Source organism: Homarus americanus, unplaced genomic scaffold (assembly GCF_018991925.1).
Source record: "Homarus americanus isolate GMGI-L3 unplaced genomic scaffold, GMGI_Hamer_2.0 scaffold36734, whole genome shotgun sequence".
Taxonomy (NCBI): domain Eukaryota; kingdom Metazoa; phylum Arthropoda; class Malacostraca; order Decapoda; family Nephropidae; genus Homarus; species Homarus americanus.
Window position 1 is genome coordinate 1,493,395 of NW_024733126.1, and position 26,852 is coordinate 1,520,246.

At 44.4% G+C, this 26,852-nt stretch overlaps 1 protein-coding gene across 2 annotated transcripts in view; it reads left to right on the top strand.

The window, feature by feature from the left end:
• LOC121869300 (high-affinity choline transporter 1-like) overlaps positions 1–26,852 on the top strand; it is a 317,712-nt gene that overhangs the window by 160,312 nt on the left and 130,548 nt on the right. For both annotated transcript variants that reach the window (XM_042370545.1, XM_042370547.1), the window contains exon 6: positions 564–712. In XM_042370545.1, coding sequence (XP_042226479.1) covers positions 564–712 — 149 coding nt within the window. The remainder of the gene's footprint in view (positions 1–563; positions 713–26,852) is intronic.

Below are 26,852 nucleotides of genomic sequence, written 5' to 3' on the forward strand. Positions count from 1 at the left end.
CGATGTGAGAAGTGACTTGATGGCCTGAGAGCCTCAACCAATATGCAGTCACTCCCAGGTCCCCTTGAGCACGTAACACTTACTGGTTGGGTGTCTCTGTCTGGGAACCTAAGGAGTCGACATCCTCGATTCTCGAAGTCCTCCCTCATACTGTATGCTGTTGTTGTTGTTTTTTTGCATAAATACACATGTTACATATATATTTCATCTTTGGTTCTTTTTCAAAGAAAACATTTTAAGTATAGAATATCTTGTATATGTGTATATAATATTAATTCTTGCAAGCCAGACGCATTTTCCCCAAATAATACAAGGATAATAATAATCTCTCCTCACTAATGTTAGTTACAGTATTCAATCCTTCATCATCCTGCCTAAACCTCATTCACTGCCAGGTACTCAATCATTCACCATTGTAAGCAGTTGCGATAACTATTGGAATATCAAATACTCAGTTATTCATTAGCCAAGTAGCCCATTATAACTATGAGTACTCTTTGATTAACTTGATACTAACCTCTTACTCATAGTTCTCTATAAATACCCCCCCCCCTCCCCTCCAGGGTCTACACTGGCTGTAATCCTGGACATGTCTAACACTGTTTCCATCGTGGTGTCGGCTGCTATCGCTGTGGTCTACACACTCTTCGGCGGACTCTACTCCGTTGCCTACACTGACGTTGTCCAGCTCTTCTGCATCTTTATAGGTCTGGTGAGTTAACAACATGCTCAGATAGTTGAGTAGTTGGCCATTTTTCATCTTCTGATTTCATGCAAGTCATCACTCCAGAAATAAATAACTTTATGTTCTATAGAGTTTTGTGAGAACTTGTTGTGGCTCATTGTGGACGATATTATTTTTTTTCAGCTTGAAATTTGTGTGATTACTTTGACACTAAATACGTTGTAATTAAGGCAAGGAATGGGAATATGTTACTTGATGATTTTCATAGGAAGTTTGATAATGGCGGCACTTCTGTGCCGCCATTATCTTCAATCTCCATTGCTTAGTCGTCAAATAGTTTCAGAGTCCAGTTGAAGATTTCCCAAGTCGAATGGTTAATTCATAGTCATGCGCGGCAGGGCTTAAGAACTGCAAATCTCCATAGGAAATGCTCACTTATTGGCAGTTATTGTTTTTATGTTTCAACTTTATTCAATTCCCTGATGCCTGTTAACTCCATTATTTGCTTACCCAATCATTCCACTCCAGCCTTAACTTTAAAAGAAAAGACATGATTTTCATTGAACACTTCTAAAAAAATAAAAAAAATCGTAATGTTGACAATATTTATTAAGAGCTGCCATTTTTGCGGAAAAAAATGAAGAAAACGGACGTCCGTTTATGTGTCTGTGCTTGTGAAATATCACAGCGAAATCTTCAGAGTTCGATAATATAATCGTTGTTTTCGATCCTTATTTTGGAGCTTATTACCTCTCTTGTATTCCAGTGTGTGTGTGTGTGAAACGCGAATGTAATAACTAGATATAAGAATGGACTTACAGTAGATGAATGCGAATATAATAAAAAAATATATATATATTATATGCACTCGATAAACATTCTTCTTTGTTCTTACAGTATCTTATGTACAAGCTACCGCTTTTGTTTTTTGGTGCCTCTGTGCTTCCAAAATGTATGTCAACGAATTTCGAGGCAACTTAATTCATATGAAGTTTTCAGATGAGTATGGTAATATATTTGTCAAATCTATTTATTATCCTCCATGGTTGTCTCATATCGGTTTATGCACTCAAGTTATACATCTCGTAAATCGAACAAATATTTATTTTTTTTAATCGGTATTTACTTGTCTTACAGCAAGATCGCAAGTGAGTTTAATAATTAATTAGTGTTTTTGGCATTTATTGCCCATACTTATGACCTCCTGGGTTTATTGTGCCGTGTTGGGCATTTTAACCAAAATAGTGAAATGTGATATTCAGTGGAATGCCCGAGTTCTTCAGAGTATTTATTTATCTATTTATATGAAGCCGTTGGGCATCAGTTTAAAATCTTACAAGATAGGTTGTAATGACAATATACTGTTAGACTTTTGTTTCTCAACCAATCCTGAAGGAGGATGAACGAATGATTCATCACATCTGGAGACACTTGGAATTTCAGTCCACCGAATTAAAAAAAATGCAAAAAATTAAATGAGGATGCTTTAAGAATTGAAAAGGCTCGAGACCAATGCAGGATTTCATAATTTCTTCTTAAAAATCCATTCATGAGCTTCCTCCTGTTCTATTCAGACTATTTAGACTGATTCTTTGCACTTCAGCCATCATCCCTTAATGGAAAAATGTTAATCACCAAAAATGATACAGACTTCCCCCCTCTGTTTAATAAATTGATGTGTTCCTGAAAATTGTCATGCATTTCAAAATTACTTATGAGCATTTATCCATAGACAAATTACCTAACTGACCCAAATATATGATAAACCTACACTAAAAAATGCACCACACATATCTATCAATATTACTATTATTATTTTACTGTATATTGTCGAAAAAATTTAGAATTATTAACTCATTATATCCAAAAGCTAAGAGTTGAGTATAATAGCGAACGAAAGAAAATACTACCGAGTGATCGTTAGCTGTCTGTTTCTCCTCAGAGTCAACGATATCCTTTATTTTACTTACAAATATTCATGGCTCTTGAAGCCGCTCGAGAAATTTGGTATCCTTAATAGATACAATGATATGATTTGTTTTTAATAAATTTTTCTTGTAAAGTATGAGTATACGTACTGAACAATCACGTTAATGAGTTACATACTACAGTACACCCCTGTGGTAACTTCCATCTACATCTGGCAATGTTGCAGTAGTAGCATAAATATTTATGGATTATTGTATTGTAATCTTGTAATGACGGAGCTGAGTTGTAGATACGTTTTCTATACTTAATTTCAATCGGTGTTAGTCATAATCAGTATGTGAATACTTATATGAATGAAGTCTTTCACATTATCTACGCGAAGTTGACCAAATGTTTGCCGAGTAATTGTTAAATATTGATAAAAATACGGTCAGAAATAAAACAACGAGAATCTATATAATTTTTCACTCATGATTTATTTGTTAAATTTTGTATTTTTTATGGTTATTATTTTTATTAGTTTTATAATTTTATTTGTATTAATTTGTTAATAATTTTATTAGTTATAATAATAATAATAATAATAATAATAATAATAATAATAATAATAATAATAATAGATATTATTATTATTATTATAATTATTATTTATTATATTTTCGCCCCCCAGGCCCTGATGTGGGTCATTACCTGTGCCCGGGTGGGCTATTGCCCGTAAAAAAAAAAAAATACGTGAGGTGTTACTCCAAATAATTGCTCTTCCAATCAGTATCCAAAGCGTCCGTTATGATTTGAGGCCAATGAACGGGACCAGTCAGACACCACCCTATATAGAATACAAGCTGCTATAATAATCATATGTGTTCACTTGAAGGTTCGAGTGGAGCTGTTTATATAGCCATAGTTGAGCATGCTCAAATTCAAAGATAGGATAAAACACTTCACTTTTAACAAAACATATACTTAATAGCACTATGACAACACATATATAGACTTTGTACAACATTTACAAAAAATTGGACAGTACAAGTCGCTACAGCCACCCAGACACGGACACGTCCCCTTAGGTAGTCGTCTGGTTCTTCAGTCTACTCCTCTCGACGTGATAGTCCATTTCTGGCAGTCGTCAGGCCCTTCCACCAGTCTCCCAAAGTCAAACACTACTCCAGGACAGCCATAGCTACTGCGACCACGTAAGGCAACATCAGACTCATGAACAGGGTCGCCGGTAATATCTGCACCCAACCATAGGTTACTCCACACGGTTACGCCTCTTTGTGCCCTCGGTACCTGAAGTGGTGACCAACTGTTTCTCTGCCTCGGGTCCAGCTACTCTGGTCAGCACAGGACGATCGGCTGTCTGCTTCTCCTTCCCCACACCGCGTCGACCTCGCGAAAACGAATTTGTTGCTGCGTTTCTTGGGAAACAAATTCGAATTAAGGTTCGAAAAAATTAACCCCAATTACTATTTTTGTTTTTAATTTTAGTTTATTGGACACCCCCCTACATCCTGTGCAAGGTGAAGCGCAGAAGTGCTTACAGTGCCCAACTGGGAAGCATGCTAAGGTCATGCTTGCCTTTATGTCTCATGAGTTAAGGGCGTAGAAGCCTGAAGGGTCATAGGTTTTTGTCAGTAAGTTATTGGAAGCTCCAACAACTTTCCCTGAATACGAATTCGCAACTTTTAGATTTCCAACAGGTACCTACTTTACTGCTAGGTGAACAGGGACCAAGGGAGGCTAGGAAGTGTGTCCAAACAGCTTTCCACCGGCCCGGGAAGCGAACCCGTGACATCTTGCTTGCGAGGCAAGAGCGGTACCGCTCTACCACCGGCGACCCAAAATTACCATTTTTGTATCCCAATGATTTTAACACGTTTATCAATTAAACAAATTCGGTTACTTTGTTGCGGTCAGCTGTCAGATTCGTGGTTTGGTGGTGAATGGTGCTAGTGTAGTAACCAGACTTGCACAAGTATGTTGTTTATTTATGCTTTTCTTGTTTTTTCCTATATTCAGTATTCTTGGCTGATATCCTAATTACCTCACTAAATGGTCAAATTACCCCAATCGGATAATTCATCCCTACTTTGGGAACCACAAGGTTAAGTAATATAGTATTATATCGAATATAAATCAAACAGTATATTAATGGAAATATGCAAACATATCTGATAAACCAGTCGAACAAGAGAGAGAAAGGGAGAGAGAGAGAGAGAGACAGATGTCCCAATCGATGTCAAAACTGGTGGCGAATACTTAAGTAGGATAAAATTTATTCTATCTGAAGATCTGAATATTAAAATGAATTTAGAAAGGGGAACGGAAATAAAAATAGCATATTTAGTTTGAGAATTTTGGGCGAAAGAGCTTTAGAGGTCCAAAGAAATTTGTATTTCTGTTATGTTGTCATAGAAAAAACTTTTGATTAGGTAAAAGCCTATAAACTTAGAGAGGTTTTCGATGTAAAAATAGGCATTACTGAAGGAGATAATATAATTCTAAATAAAAAGATGCAGTGTTCGTACATATTGAACTTACTAATTGGTTCAAAGTTAGACAGGCAGAATTTTTAATAAGATAAGTTATGTGACAATGATGGAATAAAAGTTAATGATAAAGTAATGTCAAATATACGCTATTGAAAGTTACTAGTGTGCCCTGAAGAATGCAGTGATGGCTAGGGAAACACTGAGTAACACTGAGTCCGTTTATTATGGATGAGAGAAATACAAGTGGTGACTCGCGTGTGCCATGCACGGCTCACACAGTCAGACTGAAGCTGCCTTGCCATATGGCAGCCTCGGGGCAATGTTGCCACATAACACGTGCAGTGTTGCCACGTGATTATATATATAAATGCTACTCGGCACAGTAGCTTATGTACAGGGTTGCTACTCGGCACAGTAGCTTATATACATAACCTACATCTCCTTCCCCCCTCACGCTCATAGTCTTTGTCTTGAGCGGACTTCTTAGTCCTAAGTCGCTCCGAGCGTCGAGGTGCACTGTGGGGCGGATCCTCGTGAGGTGTAGGTGACTCGTCCTCGGTCAGGGGGCCAGCAGCAGGGGGTGGGACTGGCCGGAGGAAGCGGCGGTTCCTCCACCAGACACGGCCGCTCGGCATCCTGACCTTGTAGTCCCGCGACCGGCCGACGCCCATCACTATGCCCACCTTGTCCCAACGTGTCGTCGTCGGGTCCTGGACGCGGGCAAGGGCACCAATCTCCAGTGGCTGAAGAGGGCGGGCACGGTCGTCATACCGAGCCTTGGCGTCCTGGGCACGTGAAGCGGTGCGGCGGTCGCAGCTCTCGGCTCTGGTCTGCCACTCCTTCACAAAGGCCTTGGCGTGTGCAGGAACGCAAGAGCGGAGAGGGTGACCATACAGGATCTGGGCAGGGGAGCGCCCTGTGTGGGTGGGAGTATTACGTAACTCCAGGAGTCCTTTGTCAAACGCCTCACAGTCTATGTTGCCTGAAGGGGCCACCTTGAGGATAAGGTGCTTGACTGTCTTGACCGCAGCCTCAGCATGGCCGTTTGACTGTGGGTAGTGGGGTGTTGACACGATGTGGCGGACTCCCCAACGCTCCAGGAATCCTGTGAAGTCCCGGCTGGTGAACTGTGGCCCACCGTCCGTCCACAGACGTACGGGGACGCCCAGGTCACGAAAGAGGTGCCGGAAGTGGCGAATGGTGGCCGCGGACGTCGTGTCCGAGCCACAGATTACCACCACAGGCCAGCCAGAGAGTCGGTCGGCGACAACTAGGAAATGTTTCCCAGCTGTGCTGAAAACATCAGCCGACACGGACTCGAAGGGCATGGTGGGTTCGTTGTCGCACAAGAGGGGCTCTTGCTGTTGACTGGGCTGCACGATCTGGCACGGCTCACAGGCACGGACCGTATTGACGATATCCGCGTCAATGCCGGGCCAGTACACAGCCTGCCTTGCGCGGCGCTTGGTGGCCTCTGCTCCACGATGGCTGTCGTGTAACCGGGTCAGAACGCGACGACGGAGAGCTGCAGGGACGACCACACGGGCACCGTACAGGACGAGGTCCCCATCTGCGTAGAGGTCCTCACGTATCTTCCAATACGGGCGTAGGGCGTTGTGGAGGTCAAAACGGTCGTGAGGGAACCCAGTCCTCACACTCTCCAAGAGCTGAGTGTAGGAGGGGTCATCGCGTGCCGCGGTCCGTAGTTCCTCAAGGGCCAAATCGCTGTTGGGTGGCGACACTGAGGCCTGGGTGCTGGCGAGGGACTGTACGGCCTGCAAGGTGACGATGTTGCTGACGGAGAAACCGGCCTCGGTGCTGAGCATCTCGTCTTCAGGTGTAGGGCGGCTGACTGGGGAGCGGGAGAGGGCATCCGGGATGCACAACTCCTTACCTGCGCGCCAAGCCGCGGTGAAGACGAAGGCCAAAATCTTCTCCTTCAGGCGCTGGAGGCGGGGATTCTCGATGGCGTCCAGCGAATAGTGGTTAAGAATGGGGACCAAGGGCCTGTGGTCTGTGATGAGGTCGAAGTGCTGTAGGCCAATCAAGTAGAACTTGCACTTCGATAAGGCCCATACCACTGCCAGCAGCTCCAGCTCGATGGTAGCGTAGCGAGACTCAGCATCGGTGAGGAAGCGAGAGCCACACTGTACGAGCCGGTACTTTCCTCCACCGTGATCCTGGAGAAGGGCGTAACCAACCCCGTACAGGCGCGAGGCGTCTGTCTGGAGGACGGTGGGGAGCGCTGGGTCGAAAGTAGCGAGGATAGGTGGACTTGACAGGGCCTCCTTCACCTTATGAAAGGCGAGGTCGTGGTCAGGGGTCCACGTGAACGTCCTCTTGGGGCTCATCAGGGGGCGGAGAGGCCCGGCAGCGGCGTAGACGTCAGGGGAAAATTCTGCCAGGTGGTTCACCAGGCCCATGAAAGACCTGAGATCCGTAAGGTTGGCAGGTTTCGCAAAGTCCGCTATGGCGCGAACTTTCTCCGGGTCCGCAGCAATGCCATCCCTTGAGAGTCGGTAGCCACAGAAAGACACTGCAGGTGCGGCCAAGACGAACTTCTCGGCATTCAGAGTGATGCCGTGCGTCCTACACCTGGTCAGTACCTCGTCGATGCGGCGAAGATGCGTCAGGTAGTCCTCATCGTAAAGGAGGACGTCGTCCACTACCTTCACGCAGTTGGTCACGCCTTGAAGTGCCATGTCACCACGGAGACAGAAGGCGTCCCCCGTAGCAGCGAATCCCATAGGGCCACGGCAGTAGCGGAAGCGTCCGTAAGGCGTGATGAAAGTGGTCAGTGGCTGATCCTCCTTCTTCAGTGGGATCTGCCAGTAACCACAGAGGGCGTCCATCGTCGAGAAGTGCCGTACCTTCGGATCCACACTCCGTATAGCTGCAAAAGGTGTGGGTGAAGGGTGGGCGGGACGGGACACCTGGCTGTTAAGCTTAGACAAGTCGGTATTAATTCGCACTCCACCGTTAGTCTTAGCCACAGCGACTAGAGGGTGGCACCAAGGGGATGGGTCGTCACCAACGGGTACGATGACACCCTGGGCCACCATGGAATCCAGTTCCTTCTTGACGGAATCCCTGAAGGCGAGAGGAATCAACCGGGGAGTGTGTATGGCAAACGGCTGTGCATCTTCCCGCAGGTGTATCCTCATAGGCGGACCCGCCATAGCCTTCAGTGGCGCGGTCCGTAGGGCCTCCTTCGTCACCAGCACATCCGAGTACTCCTTCAGGAAGTAGGCCCTTGCCGCTGAAGGAGACGTCTCGCTGTGAAGAGGAAGCAGCCGTGACTTGGGTGGAGGCGGGGAGGGAGTGGACGCGGGTTCTGGGCAGCTCTGTGTGGCAGCGCCAGGTGCGTCGCTCGTCGACTCACGCACCCTGCTGGCGGTGTAACGAGCAGCTGGGATCTGCTCGGGAAAGTCTATGGGCACCACGCCTAACTCCTTGCAGTGCTCCCACGACAACAAGGGTGTAGCGAGAGTAGGCTGCACGTCGATCCATCCGTGACACGACCTGTCGCCGTAGGTGATCTCTGCTTGAAAGGAGCCCACAGCGTCCGGCATCTGAGAACCGTCCGCATTGTAGTACTGCAGCTGCGGCGGTGGTCCCAGGCCGCGTTTGGTGAGGCCCAGTTTCTGGAGGTGCTTCAACCCAATCACCGTAGTATCGGCGCCGGTGTCCGGTATCACCTCGATGTGACCCGACACATCACCATGTGTGACGGCGACGTGGATAGTAGGGGAAGGGATAGCCCTGGGGCGTGTGGTCGATTCCACCCTCCTGATGTGACTCCGCTGCTGCTTGGGGCTGCGTGGGCCATCTGGAGGGGGCTGCGTGCGAACCACCCCGAGGGAAGTGCGCTGCTGTCCTCCTCGTCTCGGGCTTTTGGGCTTGGGTTGGCGGCAGCACTTGTCGTAGTGTCCATAGCGACCGCAGGCCTGACACTTGTGGCCTCGTGCAGGGCACCTGTCTGTGTTAGACCAGTGGCCCTTACGGTCACATCCACGACACAGTGCGTCGGCGGCCGGGCAAGTCTTGGGGCTGTGCTGCTTTCCACAGCTGCCACAGGAAGCACTAGGCGGAGGCGTGGAAGAACGTGTGGCAGCCTTCGCGTTGTTGGCCGCCTTCTTATCCTTCTTGTATTGTGAGATAGCTCTCACAGCAGGTGGGGCCCGTAAGGCAGAGGTGGCGGACTTGGTGGCCTCGTATGACCGACATTCAGTCACTACCACCTGGAGTGTGGAGGAAGCGTCCAGGGGGATGAGTCACTGCATCAACTCTTCGTGCCTGACACCTGTCAAGATCCCGTGCTTGATCCAGGCTTCCTCACATTCCCGGCTGTGCGCCTTGCAGACGTCGATCTCCTCCGATAAACTCCTCAAACGTACAAAAAAGTCGTCAAAGGATTCGTTCTCCGCCTGCTTGCAGTTGGTAAAGGCACGGCGACGCAAAGCCTCGTTGTTCCGACCCTTAATATGCTCCTGTAAAAGGTCGAGCACATCCGTCACTGAAGAGGTAGAGTCGGGAGGCACGTGCAACGTGTGCTCCAAAACTCTCTGGGTCTCCAGCGACAAACACATCCGCAGTTGGATGAGCTGTTTGTTTGGAGGCATGCTGTCAAGGTCCACCATCGTGGAGTAATCTGTCCAACGCCGCCTCCACTCACGAAAAAGCTGAAACGTGACGTCTGGTGAGAGGGCGGGTGGGGGTTGAACAGATGCCTTGGGAGCTGTTGGGGTAGCAAGAGTACCTGGAGGACGCTGGTGTGGTGGAGGAGGGAGTGTACTGGCGCCTTGAAGCGCGCTACCTGCAAGTGAGGGAGGGTGGGTTAGCGCCAGGGTCGCCAATAGCGCCTCAAAACGCAACTTTTCCTCCTCTGTTCGTGTCTCCTCCCTCTGAAGTTCCATCTCTCTGCATCTCTCGTCCTGGTCGTCCATCCACTTCAGAATTGTGGCGATGTCCGTCACTGGAGGTGGAGGATGAGAGTGCGCCCGGTGGAGAAGAAGGTGGTGAGGAGTCGTGTCTCCCATCTTGACGTTGTCCCTTCTTACCTCCCATCTTTGTGAGTGCGTGGACTGCACTGTTTAATATATAAAGTGGCGCCTCAACAGCTCGAACCACATATATATGACATAAACAGCGCAAAAATCACGCATATGGTCCACTGTTCTGTCCGTGAGTGAGTGCGTGCGTGCGTGTGTGTGTGTGTCTCAGAGCGGAGCGTGGTGGCCGGCGGAGGCGGAGGCAAGACCAGTGTCCCACCGGATGTCGCACGAGAAGGGTGTACGCCTGCGTGCTCCGTGGGTACCACAAAAAACAGGCCAATGCTCAACTCAGCTCTAGACACACACTTTGTAAGTCCACAGATCCTACTCACTGCGCCATGAAAGTTACTAGTGTGCCCTGAAGAATGCAGTGATGGCTAGGGAAACACTGAGTAACACTGAGTCCGTTTATTATGGATGAGAGAAATACAAGTGGTGACTCGCGTGTGCCATGCACGGCTCACACAGTCAGACTGAAGATGCCTTGCCATATGGCAGCCTCGGGGCAATGTTGCCACATAACACGTGCAGTGTTGCCACGTGATTATATATATAAATGCTACTCGGCACAGTAGCTTATGTACAGGGTTGCTACTCGGCACAGTAGCTTATATACAGGGTTGCTACTCGGCACAGTAGCTTATATACATAACCTACAGCTATGTAGATGATCACTGATAGTGAAGTGGTGTTATAAAAAGTGCATAACAAGTTAATGGAAAAGGTGAACAATATTGATTAAGAGTTATTGCTGTAAAGACGAAAGTACTGGTTGTTTTCAAAATGGAAATAATCCAAAAATGCAAATTATAGTAGGCAACAGGGAACTTGGACAAATGGACCATTTTGTTTATTTGGGAAGCAACATTAAATGTGATGGTACAGTCGGGGTCAAGAATTCGTGGTGCAGTTGGCCCTAACCTCCCCAACATTATTACTAGTAGGTAGTAGACAGCTACCAAACAGGGAGGTACTACCGCCTGGGAAGATATTGGAAGCATAATGTATTGCCTAATGGTAGACCGTGCTGTCATATGGCATTACGAAAATTGTGACCAAGTCCCAGGTTGCTTATCTATCTTTCTGCCTCATTTACACACAATTGCAGGGTCTCAACTGTCTCTCTTACTATTGACAACACCACAAATATAACCGTACTCATTCTTGATCTGTTTTATTCATTCTATTTTATTCTCCTATGTCAGTTGATATTAATATTGAAGCTGGATCTTCTCGGGTGGGTCCCACTGGTCGGGAAGGTTGTGGACCCCAGGGCCGACCTGATCATCATCGAGCTACTGGGGCCTCAACTGATGCCACCGCGGTTGCTGGAGGATCGGTATTTTTCACACTTCATTTTTCCAACATTCGCGGCCTGAGATCCAATTTTCCTTCTGTGGAGCACCATCTATTAACCTCTTCCCCCGACCTCTTACTACTTTCCGAACTTCAACTGTCCAAAGCAGCTTCACCCAAATCTTTTCAAGTCTCCAACTACAACCTTTACACCTCCTTCCGTTCTAAGGGAGGTCTATGTCTAACTTATACTATCAATTAGACCCAGACATTATTCTGTTAAACAGTACTGGCATAAAGGATGAAAGTAAGCTGAAAATTTTTGGCTACACTGTATACCAGAGGAACATAACGGGTGAGCTGAACGATGGTGTCGCGGTTGAGTCACAGAGTGTTGCCAGACTTCGAGGATTTAGTTCTGGGAGTGCAGGTGGAGACAACTAGGGGACCTGTTATCATATGCACAATGTACCTACCTCCCAGACGTCCTTACTTACCCGAACAAGACCTCAACCAGTTGCTACGCCACAGAAAACCAACATACATCATAGGGGACTTAAATGCGCGCCACGCCATACTCGGACACGGTAATGAGAACAACTTGGTGTGGCGCTGTATGACAACATCAGAAGGGGAAAACTGCAACACCTCGGGCCAGATTTCCCGACATTGATCAGACGTGCCAGTGCCACAACACCCGACATAATCCTCTCTAACAACGAGGCCGTCCTGAACAGGCACGTTACCGCCGGACCCATCAGTACCAGCGATCACCTGCCAGTCGTCGTGACGCTCTCATCCAATCCCATTATGATCCCCGCCAACATCAGGTCAAACCTCAAACGGGTAGACTGGGACTCCTTCAAGGAGTCTCTCAGTCTCAAGCAGGGTAGAAACCTGGAAGAAGCCAGCCCCAATGACATCGACGACGCGGTCGAACAATGGTACACGGATGTGAAGACGGAGATGGACAACAACATCCCGACCACCACTCACAGGACCATTCCCCATCCTCACACTAGTCACCAGCTGAGGCAGCTCAGTGTCCAGTATGATCACGTGAGACAGCTAGCCAGTATCCGCGGGTGGACGCAGGAGCTGAGAGACCGGTACCGAGAGCTACAGACGGACATCCAGCACGAGAGCAAACGTCTACATGAACAAAAGTGGGCCGCCTTGGTGTGGGAGACAGCCAACAATTAACGCGATTCTGCTGCATTCTGGAAAGGAATCAAGCGACTGATGGGTTCCACCTCTAGCACGGCCCCTTACCTGCTCGGCCAAAACAACGTGAAAATATTCGAGGAAGAAAGCCAAGAACAACTACATCGGCGATATTTACGGAAGAACTTTACCATTAGTGAACAGGATAACGAGGGCTTCAACAGCGAGTTTGAAGAGGATATCTTAGGTCAGTTGCAGGGCCATCAGCACCTGCTTCAGCCGCTCCCACGGACTGACTTCACTAGACTGGTGGACGGAAGCTACCTGACGGAAGCTACCTGACGGAGTGCATAGCTCCTGCAGATGTGTCAGCCGTCATAAATGAGTTTAAAAACAAATCAACTGGGCAAAGCCACATTAGCAAGAAGATCCTGGCTCAACTCCCCGACAACATGATAGAGAGGCTTGCTCATATATGCAACGCCTGCCTCGCCTCTGGATATTTCCCTAAGATGCTCAAAATCGCCGTTATTCGCCTCATACCAAAAGCAGGGAAGCCTCTAAATAAAGTCGAAAAATTTCGACCAATATCGTTCCTAGAGGTACCTGCCAAAATCTTCGAAAAAATAGTAAGCAAGTGGTTGCGGATGTATCTGGAGGACGAAGACGTGCATAATCCCCGCCAGTTCGGCTTCCGCCAGTACCGAGACACATCCACCGCCATAGCCCAGGCCTATGAGCAGATCGCCAATGCCATGACTGCCCGCCTGCAGTGCAACATAGTACTGAGGGACGTCAGCAAGGCGTTTGACAAAGTTTGGCACGCAGGGCTGTAGTATAAGATCACACAACTGGGGCTACCCGAAAACCTGACGCGCCTGCTGTGCAACTTCATTACGAAACGCAGAGCCAAAATCAAGATGCAAGAAGATTTTGGAGAAGAATTCTCACTCTCGAGCGGCGTGCCTCAGGGCTCTTGTCTCTCACCAACCCTTTACACGCTCTACACCGCTGACCTGCCACCCCCAATCGCCGGCAGCGAATACGTCATGTATGCCGACGATGTAACACAGATCCACAGGTCCATGGCAAGGATGGCGCGACTCACTGCTCGGGCAATAGAGGGTATCTCGGAGTATGAAAATAAATGGAAAATAAAAACAAACAAAACGAAATTCGAGGTCATACCTATAGCCAAATTCAAGCCGACGCCATTGATGATCGACGACGAAGAGATTGAGTACTCTAAACAAGGCAGGTTGCTCGGCCTCATCATCTCTCGGACGGGCATCATTTCCCACGTGAAGGACAGACTAAATAAAGCCAAAGTCGCTGCAGCCAAATTAAAACTTTTTGAACTGATGACTGAGAAGATACAAGTTCACCTGTACAAGGCGCTGGTGAGGCCTGTGTTGGAGTACCCACATATACCACTCGTCTCACTCGGGAAGACTAGACTACAACAACTGCAGAGCTTCCAAAACAAGTGTTTGAGGTCAGCAAGTGGCCAAACGCCACTCTACCAGGAGACAGTGTAAACCATCCACCTAAGAAATAAAACAGAGGCCCTCAACGTCAGGTTCCATAGCCTAGGAAAGAAGGTTTGGGACAAGCTCCAGGACGACCCTCACAGCCCAAACCACCTACGCAGGGAAGACATCAACGGAGGGCGACCCCACGCCTGGTGTCCCCGGAGTCTGCCCGCACTACAACAACCCAACCCGCAACCCATATATGTCCGTCACAGTGATCCACCTTAGATTGAAACTTAGATGATATAAGTTCACATTTAACAAGTCACAATCTAGTGAGTCCATAACGTAATACAGTATAAGATTTTAATAAACTTGTAATTGTAAAATCAAACTAGTCATTGTCTACTAAAGTAACCATTGTGCAACCTCATCCTAAATCCTAGGTTAGCTTAGTTAGCCAACAAACTCTGTAATATGTAAAACAAGGGGTGTCGTCCCCCTCTGTTTAACTCATTAAACTTCTTTTCCAACCTTTCCCTCCTCGACTATATGTTGTGACTTCTCAATTCCTCATGTCTGGCTGTGCCTTGAGCCCCAGCATGCCTTCCATCCATTCCCCACCTTAACCTTAAAAAAAAAAAAAAAAAGCGCCTACTGCAACACACTTACACCTATAGCTCGACTCACGGATCTTGAATCTTCCCCTTTATGATGTCATCTGGCTCAAAATATCTCTACCTACTGTGACTATTTTTCTTTGTTTCCTATACTGTTCTCCCAACTCTACCAACTATTTCGAACTCTTTGACTATCTCACTTCTTGCCATGAGTCGTTGCTATCCACACACCCCAACACCGAGATCCTCTACCTAGGGGATTTCAATGTACATCACAGAGAGTGGCTTGGCTCTGCAAGGGATGACCCAGGTGGAGCTGAGGCACTCTCTTTTTCCTTACTTAATGATTTGGAACAAATAATCAAACACCCTACACGCGTTCCTGATCGACACGATCAACTTGCTAACATTCTTGATCTTTGTTTTACCTCTAACCCCTCACACTATTCATACTCAATTTCTGCCCCCTTAGGGTCTTCTGATCACAACCTTATTTCTATTAAATCAAACTGGGCACGACCACCTCCCCCACCCCCCTCTAAACGTCAACTATGGCACTATCGGAGGGCAAGCTGGCAATCCTTGCGAGAATTCTTCACCGACTTTCCTTGGGATGAATGTTGCTTTTCCACTCGGGATGCCTCAGTATGTGCTGACAGCATTGCTGGGGTTATACAGGGTGGTATGAGTGCATTTATCCCATCTTCTACCAAAACTTTCACATTACAATCATGGTTTGATCGCTCCTGCTCTCTTGCTTGCAGGGTGAGAGATAGGGCATATCGAGCTATGAAACTATCTCCTCCTATTACCCACACCTCTTTCATTACTTCTAGGAATCGTTTATTAAAAAGAAAGACCGCTGTCCTGACTAATTCTTCCTCTAGTAAATCTTTTTTGGCCTAAACTAAAACATCTGTAACAACTTCTGCACTGCTTCTTTTCCTCCCCCTTCCGACCCGATAACTCTATAGCCAACTTCCCTGACAAAGCCAACCTTCTTTGCACCGTATTTCTTCTAATTCCACCTTAGACGATTCCGACTCTGTCCTTCCTAACCCCTGCACCTCCTACTGAACCTATGGACTTTCCTATAATCTCCACTGCAGGTTGCCGGTGTTATCCAGGTTGATGTGAGTAAGGCGCATGGACCGGACGGAATACCCCTCGTATTTTGAGGAGCGTGCTGGTCTCTGGCCCCTGTGCTTGTCGCCTTTTCAAAGCAAACTTTTTCCTTCTTCTTGAAAGCATGCCTTGGTTCAGCCTTATCCTGAAGAAGGGTGACCATTCTAATCCTCGAACTGTCGTCTTACGTTCTAACTTCATCCTCTCTGAGATTTTCGAAACTATCTTGAACTCCCATTTTCTCCGTCACCTTTGAACGCCTTTGTCGGATCACCAGTATGGTTTTCGCCAGGCGAGATCTATACTGGTGATCTGCTCTATTGCAGGCAATTCCATCTTGGTCACCTCTTAGGATTATGGGAACTTTCGTCGTGGCTCCTGACACTTCCAAAGAATTTGACAGGGTATGGCACAAAGTTCTTTTTGCTATCTGCTTCCCTCTTTAGCTTCTCTCTCCACTTTGTTTTTCATCTCCAGCTTCCTTTGAGAACCGATCCATGGCAGTTGTTGTCGAGGAACACCCCTCGCCTTTTCTCTACTCAGTAGTGGTGTCCCCACAGGGTTTTGTTTTTTCATCTACTGTCTTCCTCTTTATCAATGATTTACTAATAATTACAACTAATTCTATCCATTCTTACGCTGATGATTCTACTCTTCACTCTTCTTCACATTTCCCCTTTCCTCCCAACTCTCAAACTAGATCTGTTTCTAGAACTGATATCAATGCGGATCTGTGCAGCATCTCTGAATGGAGATGTACAAACTTGGTTAAGTTCAATAGTAATAAAACTAAATATTTACCAATTACACTTTGTAAATTAGACGATCTCCCACCAATTACATTTCAGGACGCTATCATCCTGCCAAATCTGAAATAAATATGTTAGGCCTCTCACCATTTCCTCCAATATGTCCTGAAATCACATAGCCTTCGTATAGCCAAAGCTGCCTCCTGAAAGTTGGGGAATGCTGTACAGATGCCGCAGTTATTTCAATTCTTGAGCAGTTGTTCAAGTATATAAGGGATTCATTAGTCCTAACTTATACTGCTCATCTGGGGTGGCTCTTCTTCTGTCCAACTGTTAGATAGGGTGAATCAAAGGCATTTTGCCTTATTAACTCTCCTCCTTTGAAGGTCGACGATCTCTTCCTTTCTTCGCTGCAATGTTGCTTCACTTTCTTTACAGGTACTTTAAAGGACAATTTGTTCGGTGGATTTTGGTGATCCTGTGTACTGCCGGCAAGGCCATGGGCTTCGTAACACACATCTTCTGTGGTGCCCACTGTTTCTCTGTAGGATGTCGGTCAAGCACGAGAATAACCCGTTATAGTACCTCCTTTCTTCTCACACAACCATATACTCATGGAATGCCTGACTTCTTTTCTGTGCTTCCATACTTATACAATCTGGTCTCACTTAAAAAGCTGGTTTTCCGGCATCTTTGTGGTGTAGATTAACACAATATAACCTTTTTGTTCTCTATTTTCAATTTCTTTTCATTCTTTTTTTTTCGCCCGCCCAGGCCCCGTTGTGGGTCGTTTGACCTGTGCCCGGGTGGGCTAATTCCCGTAAAAAAAAATCGATTAACTATTGCGAGGGGCACTACCGTTTGGGTTGACGTAAGAGGTTTATACACTGTCATTGCGGACGATCATCCAGACTATACTTGGGAAATAAAACAAACCTCAATAGGCATTACTTACAACTACAATATTGTATGGTAAATATGATTTACAAACTTCTAACAGCGGTGGTTCGAGGTAATGGACGACTGTCCCCTACGCCCTATCATAACAACCCCACACACACAGTTGTGTAGGTTTACACGACGGTCTGTATGAAACATTACTTCTACCACACACTCTCTCTCTCTCTCTCTCTCTCTCTCTCTCTCTCTCTCTCTCTCTCTCTCTCTCTCCACTGTTTTTGTCAATGTCTCTGTCAATCTCTTTCTTTATCCACTGTCTCTATCAATGTCTCTATCCATGTCTCCCTCTCAATCTCTCTGTCTCAATCTCTTTCTCTCTCTCCCGATCTATCTCTTTGTTTACCTGTGTATATGTCTGCAAAGCGACAATTAAAACATTTTCTGTTAATGTAGCAACAATATACACGCCCCTACTTTACTGCCGATTTTTGTTAGTGAATGAATTACTAAAATTGATTTGACCAAATCATAAAAGAATATATTACGTACAGTCAAGAATAAGCCAAGGAAACATGCAAGGAGTCCAACAACGATGTCACAATTGAAAACTGGAAATAGTCAAGACGAAAAACAAGATAAAAATAGGTTACCCTGGCTGGGATTTGAAATTCAGCCATGTCGGCGAATGGTTAAGAACAATATAAAGTACGTGGCGGTCAGAGCATTTAATCCATACATTTTGCTCAGATCAGATATCCACTCAGCTGTGATGGTACCTAACAACTGCAGTTACATACCTTCGGAGTGGACACTGAAATGACATAATGCTATACAAAATCGTTACACGTTTCCTATTTCTCTAATGTAAATACGTTCTACAGTATTTCTCTTCTTTGAAACTAGTCTATGCTATTTTCGTATTTAGTCAAGCATTTACATCATTCTTAAAATAATAACATGGGGAAAGAGCTGACTAGAATGATGGTGTCCATTGTTGTAATATGTATCCCAAATTAAACATTATCATACACTTTTCACTTATAAACCTTGAAACAATATTCTCCATAATTTTAGAAATCATTGCTGATGTTATGTATTACACAGGATATTCCATGAAGATCCTTTTTTTACAGAAAGTGACGTAATATCGGCTGTCAGTATTCTGTTAAGTAACATAGTATATTGTTGCAACATTCATGGTAGAACATTTCTTATCGTCACATCTTCATATCAATGATGGATCGGATTTTGTGTGTTCATTCAATATGAATACTGTTTAGGGCTTTGTTGTTATTATCATGTCTACGTGACGCAGTTCGGTAAACATTATAAAGGGAATATCTTTGGAACCAACCATACGATTTTTATTTATATATTTATTTATTTACTTTTTTTTACGGGTATTGGCCCACCCGGGCACAGGTCAATGACCCACATCGGGTCCTGGGAGTCGAAAATGTAATAATAATAATAATAATAATAATAATAATAATAATAATAATAATAATAATAAATAATAATAATAATATAATAATAATAATAATAATAATAATAATAATAATAATAATAATTCATAGTAAATAAAATTTATAATAAAAATACAAAATTTAAAATACAATAATCTATCTATATATATAAAACAAAGAAGTATGTCTGTGTGTTTGTTTGATGGACGATGTTATATGTAGTGATGATGGGTGGTGTTATATGTAGTGATGATGGATGATGTTATATAGTGATGATGGATGGTGTTATATGTGTGATGATGGGTGATGTTATATGTAGCATGATGGGGGTGTTATATGTAGTGATGATGGGTGGTGTTATATGTAGTAATGATGGATGTTGTTATGTTATATGGGTATCCCCTACAATCCTCCTTCTTTGAGTAAAAGTATTCAATGCATCAATGTGGGAGTTCGGTAATTCAGAGTCAAGTCCATCAAGAATAAGCCGCAGATACGTCAACAAAGCGCTCTGACCAAGCGATCCTTGCATTTCGAAAAGTAGGGAAATCATGATGAGGTGACAGTTTCAGCAGGGCCGTTATATATGCAATGAAGTCCTATGGAGAATTTTGGTTTTCCCATACCAATCCAAGTGTCCAACTGTAGTTCATCTCATGTCTATCCGAAAAATGGACAAGAGTATACTTCACAGAAGAGTCTCTACAAAATCAAATGGCAAATCCTGCTGATACGACTCTCTCACTGTATTCTTTAAGCTTTCACAGGAAGATGAGTTGCCTCAAATAATTCTGTATGTTGACGTACCCAAGTTCTACATATGGCAGGCTTCAATGAAAAGTTCCAGAAGTATCCACCCTGGCGATCCATTGCTAAAGGATATCCAGGATAAAGTCAGGCATGCTTTGGGGACGTGTCACGGTTCACCCCAACAACTTTGAATGCTGTTGTTTGAGACTACTTTTGCACCACATCCGTGGCCCAACATCATATGCAGCACTCAAGACAGTGAATAATAGACAAGTCTGCAGAACCTACCAGAAGCGTGCAATCTCCTTGGCCTACTGGAAGATGGTGGTCACTGAATGACACATAGAAGAGGCAGCAGCTACTCAATCGCTAACAATGAGAACAGAGGAACCTGCTGCCACTATTGCTACATGGACTTTCCAACCCAAGCCAGCTCTGGAAAACCACCAAGAAAGTCTTTCAGAGGATCTAGTCATCACAAGAAGAGAACATCCTGGTCAAGAGAGATTTCGAGTTCATGATGACATGTTCAACAGGGCTCTGACTGCTGGAACATAAAGCAGATGGAGCTATGCGGAAAAACCTGACTGATTTTGGATTGCCTTTCCTACCTGGAGAGAAGAAGCGTAGCTGCAAACAGGAGTTGCTCAGAGAGACAGACTACCCAGTTGAAGTTCTGGTGAATTTGTTGAAGAAATGAGCCCCCTCACATGGTGAGGCCTATGAACAGATCTTGCAAGCGATACAAGCGGAGCAGGGAGGTATGATCTTTCTGATGCACCTGGCGGGACAAGAAAACATTCCTTGATCAACCTTCTGTTGGCGAAAGTGCGTCAACAGGGAAAATTATGTTCTTGCTGTGGCCTCTCAGGGCATTGCTGCAACATCATTAGAAGGAGGCACGTACTGCACACTCACCCCTAAATTGCCTTCAACCTCGCTCGCAATGAACTGCAATGTGCAACATCAATAAAGGACGGCAAAGGCAAAACTCTAGAAAAATGCAGCTCATATTCTTGGATGAATGCACTATGTCCTCACAAGTTAGCGTTTAAAGCATTGGACAAGACCTTGCAAGGCATACGAGAAAATGACCAGCTCATGGGGTGGCATTGAGTGGTCATTGCTGAGACTTTGCCAGACCTCACCTGTCATTCTCGAAGCACTCCAGCTGATTAACTGAATGCGTGCCCTAAGGCATCATACCTTTGAGAAGTGTTCAGACACTACCTTATCCACAAACATGAGAGTACATCTGCAAGGAGATCAGATGCTGAACGGTTTGCAAACCTTCGACTACAGATTGGGAATGAACTTTCCTGTTGATTCACAAGGACAATAATCAGTCCTCAAGGATGTGGGAAATGTTGTAAAAGTCCAACTGAGCTCATTAACATGACTAATGGAAACATTATCCACCACCACAAGGATCACAAGTGGCTGCGTGAACGTGCAGTTCTGGCACCAAAGAATGAAATAGTGGCTGAAATCAACACACTTTAATCAGACAGCTTCCAGGCAGTGAGACCTCATTCAAATCTGTTGATATAGCAATCGACCAGGACCACAGTCCAGTAGCACTCTGCAGAATTCCTTAATTTTTTGGAGCCCGCTGGAATGCCTCTCTTCACCACACCTCACTTTCAAGATTGGAAACCCCTATAATGCTTTTTAAGAAATTTTGAACAAATCCTCTGCAATGGCACAAGATCTGTTGGAGAAGAACATGATGCCACATGTACTGGCTTACACACTGACAGGGAAAAGCCAGCGAAAGGAAGCAAGATACCAAGGATACCTCTCATCACCACTGACCTGCCATTTGATTTCCAAGCGACTTCAGTTCCTGGTTAGTGAGCTTTGCCATGACCATCTACAAAAGCCAGGGACAGTCCCAAAGGTAGTTGGCCTGGAACCTGGTGTTTCCTCGCTTCTCATGGATCTAAAGGTAGTTGGCCTGAACCTGGTGTTTCCTTCTTCTCTCATGGATAGTTCTATGTTGGATGCTCCAGAGTGGGAACTGGCAAAAATCTGTTCACACTTGCTGCTAATGCAAAACCAAAATGTGGTCTACATAATGCACAGTGAGACAATGTGGAGCCTCCCGGAGGGTGGCGTCCTACCGTGGCCTAGCGAAAGAGCGCGATTCCGCTAGTAAATTAATAATGATAATAATAATAATAATAATAAAATGTAATAATAATAACAATAATAAAATGTAATAATAATAATAATAATAATAATAATAATAATAATAATAATAATAATAATAATAATAATAATAATAATAATAATAATAATAAAATGTAATAATAATAACAATAATAAAATGTAATAATCATAATAATAATAATAATAATAATAATAATAATAATAATAATAATAAAGAAATGCAAAATCGAAAAAAAAATCAAAAGTGAGAAACAATATACAGTATGTATGTTGTGTTGTCAATAGTAAGAGAAACAATTGAGACCCTGCAATTGTGTGTAAATGAGGAAGAAAGTCAGATGAGCAACCTGGGACTTGGTCACAATTTTTGTGATGCCATATGGCAGCAAGGTCTACCATTCGACAACACATTATGCTTCCAATATCTTCCCAGGCGGTAGTACCCCCCTGATTGATAGCTGCCTACTACCTATTAGTTTGTGCCATTTTAAAGAAAATTTATCCCTCTATTAATCCTCAAATTTATTTTTTTGTATTTTTACTTGTGCCTCAACGGAAAATGTAAGGCATGGTGTATTGTGATTCTATGTTATTTAAAAAAATACTGTTTTACCTCTGAAATCAAAATTTATCCATCTACGGCATAATAACATCACATAAAATCATAACAGACCTCATAATGATGGCATAATAATGGCATACGCGTAATAGGCATACATAAAATATCGAAAATTAATTTAAGTTTGACTGTGTTACCTTTAACACTAAAGTCTATCCATCAACAGCAATAATAGCAACATGTAACAACATAACAGACCCCCATGGCATGATAATGAAATCGGCATAAGAGGCATGCATGAAAAATAAAAAAAAAACACAACGAGAAAGCGAGAGAGAAGGATGTTCTGAGGGAAAGGGAACGTAACAGTAATGTTAATGTAACACTCACCAACATCTCAAACTGTTCTCTGCTCCCGAAGTTATGTAACGGGGGAGGGGGGAGGGGTCACGATCTTTATTGTAATCCTGGATCGTGTTAAGAGCATCCACCTCCATCCCTTCTGCTAGGTCGTCCGCATCGTCTGGTGAATTATCAAGGTTCGCAGCCTCTTGCCTTTCTGTCATGTCCTTGAAGTATTTGTCACTCTCTATTGGGGAAGTGTAGGTACGGGGGTGGCATTCTTAGGAGGCAGGGGGACAGCTGACAAGTTAAAGGCCTTTGAGGAGAACTTGCTTTTGCCTTTCATGAGTCGGACTTTATGTACTGTAGGTTAGTGTTCGCCATGTCATAGTTCTCCTTGACGTCGAACACAATGGCATCTTTAAGGGAAGCATTCTTTGATGTCCTTTTTGTTATGTACATTGTACAGTAGCTCCGGTGGACATCAAAGTTGAGGATGTCATTTTGGGTTATGTCAACCACGGGGAAGCCACCCTTGACAGCATGTTTAATGAACTCGATGTATTCAGCTTTACGGCACACCATGGCCCCCTCTAGCCTCACTTCGATGTTGCCGAAATGCCGATCGCATGGCATAAACGAGTGCCCAGGGACCAGGAAGTAGTATTCAATCCTGAAAAACCTCTTTTGAGTGCAAGAGACGAGGGCATCCCAAGATGACATTAACATTTTTGTTTTGACTTGGGCAGTTGCCCGGAAGCAAAACTAACTTCGTCTAGCAGCTCTCATGATTGGCCTCCGCATAATGATTGGCACAGCTCATTACTACACTGACCCTCGCCGTGCCGTCACTTCGTCCCACACATACATTGTTGATTTCTGGTTCCTTTTGTCGAAGACATAAAAGTTACTGTATGTGTCCCAATTTTCCTTTTGTAAACGAAATACTAATACTGAGCTTGGGAGTTGGAAATGTTTGTTGTAAATCGAAGAAGAGTGCCATCACAAACTTATCAGTGCATCTCTACCCTCCGCAGCCAGTGCCTTATGTTGGTCAAGCTCAGCCTTCATCTTGTCTAACCGTGGCTGAACAACACCCATTCGTTTATAATTTGCCTTGTTTGCCGTCAACAAATCACACTTGTTGCAGATGTAGACGACAGGAGGCGAGAACCCGAGGATGAACTAATTTCTGAACACTTTACTATAATGGTCATATGACACCTTCTCAACCTCAGAATGCTCATCACGCATGAACTTTACGTACATGTCATAGAGTTTGACAGCACTGAAGTTCGAATCTAGGTATTTTCGGTGACGTGACTGGCGCGAGAGTAATTGTGAACTAGGTCAGCCTTGGGTCCAAAAATCTTTGTCGCAGTGGGCTGCCTACCACGCTGGTCCGGGACTGTAGTTTTGGCTATTGTTTGTTTTTGCAATGCTAAACGCACTCGCTTTTGCCCACACCAAATATCGAACAGAAACCATTCTTACACACTTCGTATTCACTATCACCATCCATCACTTTATAAAGCACAGTATGTGTTACGCATGCTCTCCTTGACAGGTTTCATGCGACGTTTAATAGGCACAGACTCTGGGGTTTTGGAGGAATGCCTGTCTGTTTATCACAACCCCCCATGTACCAGAAATCTTTGAAAACACTCGGTATGATAGGCATACTGACTTTCGTAAAATACCCATCGGCACAAGGGGGCCTACCTGCCTTGCTGGTAGTAATTTTTTCGTCATACGACTGGTGTATGCCTTTCCTTCATTAAAAAGCCTTTTCGCAACATGAAGACCAGATGGCAGTAGGTTCTACAACCTCCAGGCAATCGAAGTGAGGTCGTGAGTTTAAACTTCTATTGCCACTATATATTTTATACCTTAATACTAACTCAGGATTATCTCTTCTAGGTCAAAAGGAAATACAAGGATAATTTTGTTTATATAATCAAAACATAACCATAAATAAATATTACATAACCCATAACCAACCCAGCCACGCCTCACCCATACATCCATACAAGCATACACACAAAAATTTAGAATTACAACGGCTTGTATGAAACACCAGGTACCAGCTACTTCAAGCACCAGACACAGGAGTATGATATAACAGGAAATGTTCTGTAGAATCACTAGCAAAGGGCAGAGTCGCACAGCCAAGGACTTCTAGTTGCCTGACGAACAGGAAGGTCATCCCAATAGATTGTACCAGTTCGGAGAGGTAAGCCAGGGCCAAGTCTATTGGCCACACAGCAAACCGGAACCTTTCCTGGTGGGTCTTGCAGTCACCACTTCTCACTGGAATTGGGGAATCCTCGCCCTTAGCACAATGGCGGAGACCTCTGCTAAATAAATCCTGCCTCACAATAGAAGTGGCAGGATTCAAGAATCTGGAGCTCAGTGGACACCAGTGAACTGGCTACCACCACCCAACTGTAGATTTAAAACAAATTCGTCTTCACACAACAATGAATTAAACAAACACGTAAATCACAGGCAATTATACCAAGTAACAAATTCCTAACTAGATACCACATCAAATACTGTACTTACAAAACAGTGTATAAGGAGGAAGGAGGAAACCGTCAAGAAAACTTTTTGGCAATTGAAATTAACAGCACAACTTGTCCAATCATAATCGGCACCTGCTACCTCCCTCCAAGAAGACCTATCTTTCCAATAGCAGACATGTTCAGATTGATGAGGAGGAACATACCTGCATACTTTCTGGGTGATCTCAACGCTAGACACCGCATCCTAGGACACCATACCAACAATGCAGTAGGCCAGGTCCTGAACATATTAGTGAGCCACGGCAACGTAGTACACCTCGGACCGGAATTCCCCACGTATATTAGAGCAGGCCACACAGGATACCTAGATATCGTGTTAACAAATCAACACCACCACCTAAACATACTACTCGAACCCGGCCTAATATCCACTAGAGATCATCTCCCTATCATAGCCACACTCTCCACAGCCCCAATACAGATCCCGGCCAGGCTAAGATTCAACTATAACTGGGCTAACTGGGAAAACTTCAAACAAGAATTACATAACCAGCAACCCATACAATTACACAACAGGCACACTTCTCTACTAGACCAATCACTGGACACATGGTACGAGCACGTTAGCCAGGCCATGGAACACAACATACCCAAGACCACTTACCGAACATTACCACACCCTCAATACTCACACCAATCAAGAATCATAAAGACATAATTTAGCAACCTTATTAAACTAATCACACAACAAGGATGGACACCAGAACGCAGAAGGATATACAACATAATACACGAACAGTTAAAAAACATCTCAAAAAAAGCATACAATAGGAACTGGCAGAAGCTGATTTAAGAAACGGAAGGAAACTGCCATAAACCGAACTAGTTCTGGCAGAAAATAAAGCTCTTAATGGGAACCTCCAGCAACGAGTCTAAGTATATAGTAAATAGTAATTAAGTCAAATTAACAGATCCAAACGAACAAGAACCGGAATTTAGATCTTTCTGAAGTAAGATTTTTCAAATAACCAACGAAGAAAACTTAAACTTTTGCTTGACCACAGAGAGGGAAGTATCCAACCACATGTCGCAAATAACCCATATTTGGCAACCGAGCCCCACGATCGACCTGAATACACTGGATGACATGTCCCCACTGATCAAACGAATCACGGTGGACGAAATAGTAAGAACAATCAACAGTTTTAAACAAGGCTCCTGGAGTCAGTAAAATAAATAAACTCATTTTACAGAAATTACCAAACAACATGGTACTTCTACTAAGAAATATATTCAATGCTTCAGGCCACTACCCAAAGAGATTTAAGACAGCAATTATCAGACTGATACCAAAACCAGGAAAAGCCCCCACAGCAGTAGCAAACTACAGACCAATCTCTCTATTAGAAACTCCGGGAAAATTATTGGAAAAAATAATTAACCACCGATTAAGAACAAACCTGGAACTAGAATACAAATACAACCCTAGACAACACGGATTTAGGAAACACAGAGGAACAAACACAGCCATAGCCCTTATATACGAAAGTAT